At 39.6% G+C, this 13066-nt stretch overlaps 1 protein-coding gene across 2 annotated transcripts in view; it reads left to right on the top strand.

Annotated features, from left to right (window-relative positions):
- twf2 (twinfilin-2) overlaps positions 1-13066 on the top strand; it is a 138907-nt gene that overhangs the window by 72773 nt on the left and 53068 nt on the right. For both annotated transcript variants that reach the window (XM_072581905.1, XM_072581904.1), the window contains exon 3: positions 7067-7245. In XM_072581905.1, coding sequence (XP_072438006.1) covers positions 7067-7245 — 179 coding nt within the window. The remainder of the gene's footprint in view (positions 1-7066; positions 7246-13066) is intronic.

The raw sequence follows: 13066 nt of genomic DNA, 5'->3' as shown, positions 1-13066 counted from the left end.
ATGCTTGAGAATGCTGGGTTCATGTCACACTACAGGTGACCCCACTGCACTACGCACTCTCTCACACAAACATGCACACGAGCGCACGTATGCCTACACTCTTACACACGATCATGCACACAAATGCAGACCCTCTCTCATAAACATGCGCTTTCTCTATCTCTCTCTCCTTCTCTCCCTCAGACACACATGCACACCCCCACACTCTCACGCACACACTCTTACAGGCATACAGTCTGTCATACTTGCACACACTGTATCAAGCACACGCACACACATAGTCTCACCCCCCCCCCCCCCCCACACACACACACACACACACACACACACACACACACACACTCTCCCTCTATATGTCTGAGGTGAATTTGCATTTGCACATTGGTATTTGCAGATATGTTCTATTTCGTTCAAAAAACACACAATCTGTAGGCAGTCAGTCTATGTGACATTTTATAAATTCCCACTTTGGAAATAGAATCAGTCTGACTCAAGTTTAGAATACAGATAGACTCTAATGTCACACTTTTAATGCATTGTCTGAGCTGAGCTGTCATCTTTTTTAATAAAACCTTAAGTTATCATGGGAATGTGACTTGAAAGAAATTCTGGGATTTACATATTAATGAACCAAAACCTGCAACCCATTCTAAGTGATTAAAGACTTAACAGCAATCTAGATTTATCCAATACATTGCATCATTGGTCTTTTACTATTAATTATGTGTGCTATGATTCTGATCCACTAGCTACCTAATAAAGGGCAGCACTCCAAAAGCTTGTACTTCCAAATAAACCTGTCGGACTATAATCTGGTGTTGTGATTTTAAACTTAGATTAAGTAGGCTTGCTTGTGTTAGAATAGTAACAAAAGAATTTCATATGAACCTATTAAGCTCCTCTCTGATAATATCAGTTTTTCGGTTTAAGAATGGATAAAGTTGCATCGTACCAGTCAAAGGTTCTATCTTTTATATTGAAATATGTTATATATCATTCTTTAGTAAATGATTGTATTAAATGTAGTCAGTTATGGTTTATTTTGTCTACAATCCAATCCTGTGCCTTCAATGTTGTAGATTAGACTGTGTTGTAAATATTCTCCTGTTGGTACAGTGAATGTTCAAAAGAAAACAAATCTGTATTTCTACAATATCTGACTTTGAGGAAAAAATTACATTGTCGTTGGAAACTGGAAAGCTGCACATAACCACCCTTCATGGCTGACAAAACATGGTGCTGTAATATCAGCCTTGAGTGAACACAGTAATAGCAGCAACATCCGGAGGAAACTAAAATGGGGCAACAGTGACAACATTGATGAGCTTCTGGACAGGGAAATGAAAATATCAAGTGTTCAAAATTGTAGTTATTGAATTTGTTACATTTTTCAGTCTGTAGGTAAAATATATATTATTAGAACTGTGCAACTGGAGTAAAGTCAGGAAAGTTGTCCCCTACAATGTAACATCGTCAGTTAAATGAAACAGGGGTGGTTAAGAAAGCTAAATTTAAGGTGTTGTACTGCCCTCAAGAAATCAGTTAGACATTCCTTGTCTTGTGAATCATGTCAAGGGACATGCCAAGTTGTATGTTGGCTTTGAAACAATGTTATAGCGCATTAATACTTCCAAGTGCCACTTGACTAAATGGAGTTTTATACCCAAAATATAAAAGTAGGGAAGTGTTGCTTCAAGTATACAAGACATTAATGAGTCTGCACCTGTGAAGTGTTGTGAAAAAAGTTGATCCCCATATTTGAGGAGGGTTGTGGCTGTATTGGAGGTAGTTTAGAGGAGGTTCAATAGATTGATTGCAGAGCTGAGGGGTTTGTCTTGTGTGGAGAGAGTGAGCAGTTTAGGCCTAAAATCTCTGGAGTTTAGAATGAGAAGAGATCTATTTAGATATATAAGAGGCCAGAGAGGATTGACAAAGTATATATGGAGTGTTTCCTCATGTAGGACCATCTAAAACAAGAGGGTATAGTTTCAGAATAAGGGGTAGCAGAATTAAAATAGATAAGAGAAAGTACACCTGTCCAAGGTCATGAATCTGTGGATGATTCTGAGATATTGAGTAAACATGAGTAAATGGAGGAGCGAGACAAATGTTTTAATTAGTAATCAGTTTAATGGCCACGGAAATTGAAGTTGAGGCTGAGTTGAGATCAGCCACAATCAAATGACAGAGCAAGCTCAAGACGCTGAATTGCCTACTCCTGCTGTTAGTGCTTGTGTTCATATGTCCATCCTCTCCTGACAAGATATATTATTGAATGGAGTCTTGGAGTTGTTCCACGGTGGAAAGAACAAAATGAGGAAACAGATTAGTCCAGTAGGCTCCAGCAAACCATTTGACAACCAGTTATATAGTTGTACTAACAGTGTTTTTTATTAGTTCATATGATATGACCATTACTGCTAGACCAGCATTTATATCAGTCCCTAAATGAGCAGATGGCACTTAAGAGTCTGGGATCACATGAAGGCCAGACCCGATAAGGAAAATGGATATCCTTCCCGAAAGGGTATTAGTAAACTGGATGAGATTTTAATCACTGTCGACGGTAGTTTCATGGTCATAATTAAGCCAGCTCTTTATTCCCAGAGTTAAATTGAATTCACATTTCACCATCTACCATGGTTGGATTTGAACCCAAATCACTAGAACAAAGTTTCTAGATTTCTTGCCCAAAGACATTACCACTATGCTCCCCTTGTCCTGGGCTAACTGTTAGCCAGAAAAATGGTGGGCTTATAAAAAGAAGAAAATCTGTTCAAAAATTGCAAATGTTCGTGATCATTAATATTGTATGGCACTTACATGGTGTCAAAAGACCATCTCCAACAAGACCAAATCTAGCCATCTCTTCTCAGCATTCAACAGCATTACCATTGCTAAACTCCCCACCATCAACATCCTGAATATTACCATGGACCAGAAATTTAACTGGGCCAACTATATAGTACTATGAGGGTTCTTATGGTGCAATGGTAGTTTCTTTCTCTCTGAGCCCTGGGTTCAATTCCTACCTGCCCTAGAGGCGTGTTGTAATATCGGTGATCAGGTTAATGAGAAAATATCTGTAAATGCTGTGACTACAAGAATAGGTCAGCGACTGGGAATTTTAAGGCAAATAGTTCACCTGCTGGTATTCCGAGCCTATGCACCATTCATAGGGCCTAACTTGAGAGTAAGCCTAGATAAAGTCTAACAACACTCAAGAGGCCTGACATTATCCAGGAGAAAAGTATTCTGCGTGATTAGTACCCCATCTACCACCTTACACATACCCTCCCTCCATGACCAACAACCTAGGGCAGCAAAATACATTGCAGCAACTTGTCGAGCCTCCTTGAATAGCATTTCCAAATGCATAACATCTGCCACCTAGAAGATAGTCACATGAAGTGCTGTCATGTGAATGAATTTGTTTGCTAACTTTGCCAACATTGTTTTAAAAAAACACTCTTGAGGATAAAAGGTAAGCTGAAGGTGATGCTGTTTTTTCCCTCATACTTTAAATAAATATTCATTTATTTAAAGTATAAGGATTTAAATAATATAAGGAGGAAAGATTTATGCTGCAGCTTTGATTTAGAGGTTATCAGGGTAGTGTTCTGATGCATCATTGCACAAATGGAATAATTATATCTGTGCTAATCTCTTTCAAGTCTGCTGTAATTTCAGATGTGGAGCTGGGACTTAACTGTACAATGTGGATAAATCTCTTTTCTAATCAATGCAGTTATACCCATCCAATTTGCTTCCCTTTTGTAGAACTGACATGCCAAACCGTGGATGGATTTGCCAATGTATGCAAAATATTGTAAACTGCATTTCTTTGCAAATACTAATGAAACAATAATTTAGCGAGGAGATGGTGGCATAATAGAACCTCACAGAATTAGTAATACAGGGACTCAGGCTAATGTTTTGGAGACATTGATTCGAATTCCACTATGGCAGATGGTGAAATTCGAATTCATTAAAAAATCTGGCATCAAAAGCTAAACTAATGACATCTATTTAACCATTGTCAATTTGTCTTAAAAACCCATTTGGTTCACTAATGTCCTTTAGGGGAAACAAATCTGTTGCCCTTACCTCCTGTGGACAACATGGGTCTCCAGAGCCACAGCAATATGGCTGACTCTTAACTGTTCTCTGAAATGGCCTAGTAAACTATTCCGTTCAAGGCAATGAAGCGTAGACAAAAAAAATTTCTGACCAAGTCAATAATGCTCACATCCCATGAATGAAAATAAAAATCCATATAAGTGAATGATTTTTACTGTCAGGTGTATTTTACAGTGAGAAAAACTGTAAAATACAGTGAAAAGCTTTTCCACTGACACCACGATCCAGCACCATTTTGAGAAGTTTTAAGAATAAGGAAGAAAAAGCAAGATATAGTTTAAAGAGAGTGCAGCAGTCCTGAACCAGTTTATCAGCAACAATGCCTGTACTGCCATCCCTCCTTCACCACCTTGCCACTGTCTACACTGGTCTCAATCACTGTTGAAGACACCACATTTTGTCGCTGGGCCGATTCTCCTCCGCTAATGAGATTTTCTGAAAATGTCTGTTGTAGTGTAATCAGGTTAAGTAAAGATTGATATTTTCCAATTTACCCATGCAATGAATATTTCAGATCAAAAGTCATCTATCAACAAATTAACTGTCAAATTAATCTCACCATGGTAAATTTTGACATTTGGCCTCTCCCTGGAGCAACAAGGGTCTGTCTATTGGTAATTCATTGACCTGCAGATATCTGCCCAATTGACAAACTGTCTTGTGCTTCCTTGAGTTTTCATCGCCCTGTCCTGACTTCTGCTTTCAGTATTCAATTTTCTGGACGTTCTAAATAAATGCATGGACTCTGCTCTGCTATTGTCTATTTCCTTCTTGGAACAGTTTCACTTAAAGTAAGAAATTTTAGTTACTGAAATATAAACTGAAGTTTACCTTACCTGATATAGAACATAGAACATAGAACAATACAGCACAGAACAGGCCCTTCAGCCCTCGATGTTGCGCCAACCTGTAAACTATTCTCAGCTTGTCCCCTACACTATCCCATTATCATCCATGTGCTTATCTAAGGATTGTTTAAATCTCCCTAATGTGGCTAAGTTGACTACATTAGCAGGTAAGGCATTCCACGCCCTTACCACTCTCTGCATAAAGAACCTGCCTCTGACATCTGTCTTAAATCTATCACCCCTCAATTTGTAGTTATGCCCCCTCGTACAAGCTGATGTCATCATCCTAGGAAAAAGACTTTCACTGTCTACCCTATCTAATCCTCTGGTCATCTTGTATGTCTCTATCAAATCCCCTCTTAGCCACTTTCTTTCCAATGAAAACAGATCCAAGTCTTTCAGCCTTTCCTCATAAGACCTTCCCTCCAGACCAGGCAACATCCTGGTAAATCTCCTCTGCATCTTTTCCAATGCTTCCACATCCTTCCCAAAACATGGGGACCAGAACTGTACACAATATTCCAAGTGCGGCCGCCCTAGCGTTTTATACAGTTGCAACATGGTATTGTGGCTCTGGAACTCAATCCCTCTACGAATGAAACCTAACACACCGTGTGCCTTCTTAACAGTGTATTGTTTTGAGACAGAAGAGCAAGACCAAATGCCTTTTTTTGTTGTTATTCAATCATATTTTAAATTAGTGTTCAAACTATGTACCAGGTTTGAGTGTAACTAGTATAGTTCCGTGCAGAAATATTCCAACAAGTTGGTGCAGAAGGATTTATGTGTAATCTATATGCATTATACAGTTTTCAGAATTTCTGAATGAAATATATAGGACAGGCATATCGTTGTATGGTGTTATGGACTAGGTCAGACCCCCTCAAAACATTTCAAGAAGGTAGCCCAAACCGTAACTGTTCTAGTTGTTTTGAGCAGGTGTAAAGTGGATATTCCAGGAGAGATGCAGCTAGTCAACCACTTAGTTTCAAACAAAACAGAATTTATTTGCAAGATTACCGAAACACAAACAAAAGAGAACAGAATATAAAATAACTTAACTATTTAAAAACCTAATCAACTCTATCACAACTTAATGAGCTGTTCCAAATTCCTGCAACAATCGCCATACACACCCTTTGGCAAAAAAGGTAAAATCAAACAGAGGGTCTTACAGCAGAGAGAGAGAGAGAGAGAGAGCGAGCGAGACAGAGCTGTTTCTTTGACCAGCAGCCTCAAAAAAACCTGACTGCTTGCTCAAACCCAAACCAGGAAAAAGCTGAGCTGGGAGAGCTGACCACTCCCTTTCATTGTACAAATGTTTGTTTAAAATTTAAAAGCTTCTTCAAGTAGATAAACACAGACAAAATGGAGCCTTTGTCAATACGACCCCTCTGGAAAAGAAACCCAAGGACGGTCCAACCTTGTTAAAGGAGCAGCATCGTCACAATGCTCTCAGATATATGCTACCATCAACCTAATGGAATGCAAATAATTTGTCACTTGACATTATGGAACATAATGTAGCCAGGACAAGAAAAGCTTGGCCTTTAAGCAATTCCATTTAGCGCTTATAGAGTCAGTGTAAAGTATTCTCAGGTCCAGTATCTGATAGTTCTGCTTAAAGGTTGTGACATTTGTTTATGCACTTTATTTTGCACCAAGGGTTGCTCAACAACCCAGCTGTGCATCATCTACCAGACTTCTATCACTAGTGACAGTCGGGCACACGTGAATGGCTTCAGATTTACTCAACTCCTCCACCACCTGATGCTGCCTGGCTTGCTGTGTTTTTCCAGCCTCCTGTTTGTCTGCCCCAGATTTACTCAAACTGTGACGCTATCTCGCACCACTCCACCACCCCACCCCACCAAGAAGTGCTCCTTTCTGCTCACCATTTGATTTTATGATTGTGATGTTAGGAATACGTTTCTTCTTTTACCATTTAACACTTTGATAGCTTTGTAAAGTAGGGATTGTTAGATTATAATTCTGCCCATCCTGCTATTAATACTGGAGAAAGCAAAGCAAGAACTCATTTTGAAATGTGAAATTAACTGTGTTTAATTCTCTTCTAGAGCAGTTAGTGTTGGGGATGTACAAGGAGCCATTACAGACATGGGACAGAGACTACGATAATTTCATCCTTCCCCTGCTGGAGGACATGCAGCCATGCTATATTCTTTATCGCCTCGATAGCCAGAATGCACAGGGCTATGAATGGCTCTTCATTTCCTGGTCACCTGATCATTCCCCAGTAAGTTGTGCATGATTTTTATTCAACACAATGTTAAGAATACTAGCATGTGCATCATAGATAGAAAACAAGGAATATACATCAACAATCCACTTATGACCAGTGATCTTTTATTTATTTTCTAATTTTTAAATATTAAAAAGTACATTGATTGCAGTGTAAATTCTTTCAATGAAGCACTTTTCTGGCGTGAACTAACTAAAGCTTTTGAAGTAGGCCATTTGCTGTTTTAGAATATGAGCCGATTTGAAAACATTTTACAAAAAACCTGTGCTCTGAATAGTTTTTTTAAAATTTCTGTTATCGGAAATTGATCATGAAAGTTAAAAATATGTACCAAGCACGGTGGTAGTGAACACGTTCTCAATAATTTTTGACTACGTCAACCACAAAAAAACTAAATCAGATATTGTGTAGTTAAACTATGCAGTTAAACTATATTTTTGATCCATGGATGCACTTTACGCTTATTGGAAGTGATAAAGGGCTTTTGCCCGAACGTCGATTCTCCTGCTCCTCGGATGCTGCCCGACCTGCTGTGCCTTTCCAGTACCACACACTCAACGCTTATTGGAAGTGAGTGCAATTAAGTATTGTAAGATACCGCACACCTCAATTATTAAAGTTCAATCTTTATCCCCACCTAAAATATGTCACCTCCAAATAGATTTAGATGCTACATGTAAGCTTGGCACTCACTCACCAGGTTCCCAAGGAAGAAAAATGTTAGATTTTGATTCAGGTTAGATTTCCTTTTTATAATTCATTCAGTGATGTTAGCATTACTGGTTAATACAACATTTATTGCCCATGAGAAGTTGATGGTAAGCCACCTTCTTGAACTGCTGTAGTCTATGTGATGTAGGTACACCCACAGTCCTATCAGGAAGGGAGTCTTAGTAGCAATGAAGGAATAGTGCAAAAGTTCCAAGTCAGGCTGGTGTGGGCTTAAAGGGAACTTGCAGGCAGTGGTATTCCCAAATATCTGCTACCCTTGTTTTTTTAGGTTGCTGAGGTTAAGGATTTGTAAAATGCTGCCTAAGTAGCCTTGGTGAGTTGTTCAGAGCATCTTCTAGATAATGCGCACTACTGCCACAGTTATCCCTGGTGGAGCGAGTGAATGTTGAAAGTGTGAAATGGGGTGACAAGTGAGACATTTTGCCCTATTTTCACAGGGAATCTTGAAGGAACACAGGAGTGGGACTGGACCAGCCTGGTGATTGGCCTTTTGGAAGTGTACAGTGCTGTCCTTGCTACAACCTGTCCATATTAAGCAAAACATGCAATTCCCAAACTGAAAACAATGCTGCAAATTGACTGTTCTTTGCATTACCCCTTCTCGAGTGTCTAGAATGCACAGAGCAGAGGGAGGCACTCAGTCAATCGTCCTCAGCTGGAAGGAGCAACAATAACTTGCTTTATTGCGCAACTTCCCAAATTGTAATGTAGTTCGCTTGTCTGTCAGGGTGAGGGTTGGCAGGTTTGCTCTCTTTGGTATGGGCTATATCTGCTGTAATACCTCACAAAGCAAACCCCCAGTTTCAACTCTCAATCAATGGTCTGTATGTGTAGAGTCACAGTTTATATTAAAAAAAGTTAAATGTGTAAAAATCGAGCCATGCTTCCTTAAACTTGCTATCTACAGAGTTCAGTTTTTGTTTCCTTCTTCACATGTTCCAGGCAAATTACCTTAACTTTCGGGAATGGCTGTGCATTAATCTTTAATTGCTATTCTTGATACAGTACTTAGTTGTTTCCTAAAAATAATGGCCTCACCCTTCTTTAAAAAAATGTTTGAACTACAGTGTGAAGTCCACGGGAGAAACACTATGTTTGAAATAAATAACAGTAACATTGTAAGCCCTTATCAGTTGGCTGCCAGTTACACTTAATGGATGGGGCCGGAAGTTGCTGAAGATTGCCTCTTTTCTGCTGAGAAAATAAATGTGAGCTTTTAAAGGCTGATCTATATTTAACATACTGCAATTTAACAAAAGAGAAATGTCCAAAGACAGAGTGGAAAATAATGTAGTGGAAAATAATGTAATCAAGGAAACCTATTTCCCAATACATGGTTTGTTTTCATTCAAATCCTCAATATCAGTAAATGTAGTTAAGAAAAAAAGCTTCAGTTTGGACATTATCCCAAGACACAGAATGTGGCCTGCAAATACGTTCAGAGTTTTAACTGTACGGAATCTTTATGTTCTGTTCATTTTATCACAGTTTGAAATTTGCGAAATGTAGAGAACAGAAGGCAGGCTGCTTCCATGACTCCTGATATTACACAAGGAGCAGACTGATTCATATTTTCCTTTGCTGTATAGGAATCACTTGGCCTCCTCTCAATAATCCCTCTGTAGCAGTGAAACTGAGATTCTCACTGTTCATAGTGTTTGATCAATCTTTTGTTCCTCTACTTCAGGGTAGATTTAAACATAAAATTATAGACATTTTCATGGTGAATTAAACTTCTATGTTACAACTGTGCTTTTTATTCTCTTGAAAAATTTGCACCAAAAGTATTTTGGCTACAAGACTCCAGTAAATAAATTACAGGGTGGAATCTTCAGCTGCCAACCTGTCCATGAAGGCAGCCAGTTGTTCGCATGCCAAAGGGAGCAGGTTGTAAACAGCAGGTTAGCGTTCTCCAACCTGAGTCAGATTGCCCAATGCTTCCAACAAACCTGCTTGTGCATTTCAATGAAGTTCTGAATTGCCAGTATCAGCAGACTGAACAAGTGCATGGTCTCCAGCAATCCTCAGAGTGCCAGAAATCTGATGTGTTTCTTCCAAAGCCAGCTACGATGAGGAACTGGTTTGCTCACAAGTGTATGATCCCAACTGTCATCTAGCAAAAATACCCAGCAGGGTGTTAGTACCTAAGCTGGCAGAGGATGCAGGAGTTAGCCTTGCTAGTGCCAACACTGAGAGTTCTCAGGCTCCTTCCTTGGAGGTAGAAGAGATGATGTCATGCAGCGTTGCTGTCTTGGCCATTGAGACCAAGCAGATGGCACTCATACCTGTAGGAGACAAAAGAGAGAATGAGTCAAAAACAGGGAGATGTTTGGGCATATTAAGAATGTATTCAAAATGGTAGCAATGCGAGAGCAGCATAGCAATGAACAATAATTCTTCCTTGGTTGCTGGGACATGGAGTTTTTGGCATTATTACATGAGCATTACACTCTATAAGACCCTAGATGTGGAAGTAGAATGAGGCTATTTGGCCCAACACGTTTGCTCCACCATTCAGTTGTGGCTGATATGTTTCTCAAGGAGAAAGTGAAGACTGCAAATGCTGGAGATCAGAGTCGAGAGTGTGCTGCTGGAAAAGCACAGCAGGTGAGCAGAAGACTCTATGTTTCGGGCATAAGATTCCTAATGATGAGCTTTCGGCCTGAAATGTCGATTCTCCTGCTCTTCGGATGCTGCCTGACCTGTTATGCTTTTCCAGCACCACACTCTCGACTCTGATATGTTTCTCAAGCCCATTTTCCTGCCTTTTCACTGTAACCCTTGATCCTCTTACTAACCAAGAAACTATCTATCTTTGTCTTAAAGACACTCAATGACTTAGCCTTCACAGCCATCTGTTACCATGAGTTCCACAGATTCACCATGCTCTGGCAGATGAAATTCCTCCTCATCTCGGATCTTAAGAGCCTTCACTCTGAGGGTGTGCGCCAGGTCCTAGCTCATACTCGTGGAAACATTTTCTCCGCATCCACTCCATCCAGGCCTCTCCATATTCTGTCTGTTTCAATGACATCCCCTGTTATCCTTCTGACTTAATTGAGTACAGACCCAAAATCCTCAACTGCTTCTCATGTGATACGGTGGAACAAGAGAGACACAGTGGCTTCGTGGTTAGCACTGCTGCCTCACAGTTAGAGGGACCCAAATTCAATTCTACCCTCTGGTGACGGTGTGTGGAATTTGCACTTTCTTCCTTTGTCTGTGAGGGCTTCCTCCGGTTTCCTCCCACAGTGCAGTGATGTCCAGGATAGGTGGATTGGCCATGCTAAATTGCGCATAGTGTTCAGGGATGTGTGGGTTAGGCTGATTAGCCATGGGAAATACATGGTTATCGGAATAGGTTTGGGGTTGTGGGAAGGGGTGTCTGGTTGGGATGCTCTTTGGAGGCAAAAGTGAGGACTGCAGATGCTGGAAACCAGAGCCTAGATTAGAGTGGTGCTGGAAAAGCACAGCAGGTCAGGCAGTATCCGAGGAGCAGGAAAATCGACATTTCAGGCAAAAGCCCTTCATCAGGTTCTTTGGAGGGTCAACGGGTGAACAATAAAATCTGCTGAATTTTGTTTTAAAACCTGTCGGATTGGAAAGTGAATTCTACTGATTCTCAGTTCTTAACAGCATAACTTTCAGCTCTAATGCACAGTGATTCCCAATCTGTTTCCTCTAATGAGACCACGTCCCAACAAAGTTAATTGTTTCGAAGGAGCACTTTAAAGAAACAGAGTCATAACAAATAATTGTCTTGCAAGTGACCTTGTGATATGAAAGATGTACACACAGTTATTACATTACAGATTGTATTCACTGATTGTTTGATAACAATTATTTTTTCCCAGTTAAACCAAGGTCAAGTAGTGAAAAGAATCTTTGTGGTACTTTCCTTAAAAAAAACTGTTCAAGGAATTCACTTTATGAGCAAGGACTTTAAAAAAGTAACACTAAAATATTTTTGAAATATATTTTGTCACCATTAACAGTTACCAATGTTAATATTCTAGATCTCTGTGCCTCGTAATTTTTCCTGCTTTATACTTTTAACATTTACTCCCTCCATGGCTGAAATCAGAAATCATCATATGAGGAAATCATGGCTGTAATCGTACGTTCTTACAGTGGGCCAATATGGTCAAAGCAGAAAACACTGGCATTGGCAGTAATCCTGTAAAAGAACAAGTATTATCTGCAAGAATGGAAATTGTCACAATTTTAAAGAGTTTCACCTTTTAATGAATAACTACTGCCACCTGCAGACAGGACCTATCAACACATTGCAACAGCCAAAGTTTGGAGTAATCAGACAATTGCAGTTAAATTACCCTTCTGACGTAGGACTGGCACTCTCACAGAATGTTGTTGGAAAGGGTATTAGAATTTTTATTTGGTGTATTTTCTTTTAGCTCCAGCATCTGCAGTCCTCACTTTCTCCTCGTATCTTTTTTTTAGCACTGCAAAATCATACTACATGATTTAAGTGCAGTGCAGTAGTCATGAGTTGCCTGTTTCAGAGCCATGATGCTCTAAGATGGAGGCAGAGTAGGACTCCTCAAGCAGAGATCATTCACTCCATCCATTTCTTTTCTTTTATTTCTCTTTTTGTGTTTTTTTTAATTCCCTTCTTACTTCCTGTCCTTGCCCCTCAAGTGAAGTCATTGCAGACTCCTGGCCTTGAGAACCTCAAGGTGAAGTCAGAACTGTCTGGAGACTAGGTGCTGGCGTAGACTTGGTTGGAAGGACTGTTATTCTGAACTTACGTGTCTTCATTGTTACAATTTATTCCTATGATTTTGTATTTTTGTATCTAAGATGACATTGTAAATGGCAATGTAAACTTTTCATTGTACTCATGGGAGTACATGTGACAATAAAGCTAATTCTAATTCTACAACATAGAAAAAGGCCTTTCAGCCCATCATGTACCCACAACCATTCAACTATTCAAATCCCATTTTCCAGAACTTGGTCCATAAATACAATATGTGCAGATAAAATTGCAGGCCAAAACTGTATGGTGTTATCTAAACTTGTAAAGAGCATTGCTTTTTGAAATAATCTTTGTGCTTTAAAT

The sequence above is a fragment of the Chiloscyllium punctatum genome, chromosome 12, assembly GCF_047496795.1.
Source record: "Chiloscyllium punctatum isolate Juve2018m chromosome 12, sChiPun1.3, whole genome shotgun sequence".
NCBI lineage: Eukaryota > Metazoa > Chordata > Chondrichthyes > Orectolobiformes > Hemiscylliidae > Chiloscyllium > Chiloscyllium punctatum.
Note: the sequence above shows the minus strand (reverse complement) of the source record. Positions and strands in the feature narration are given on the sequence as shown.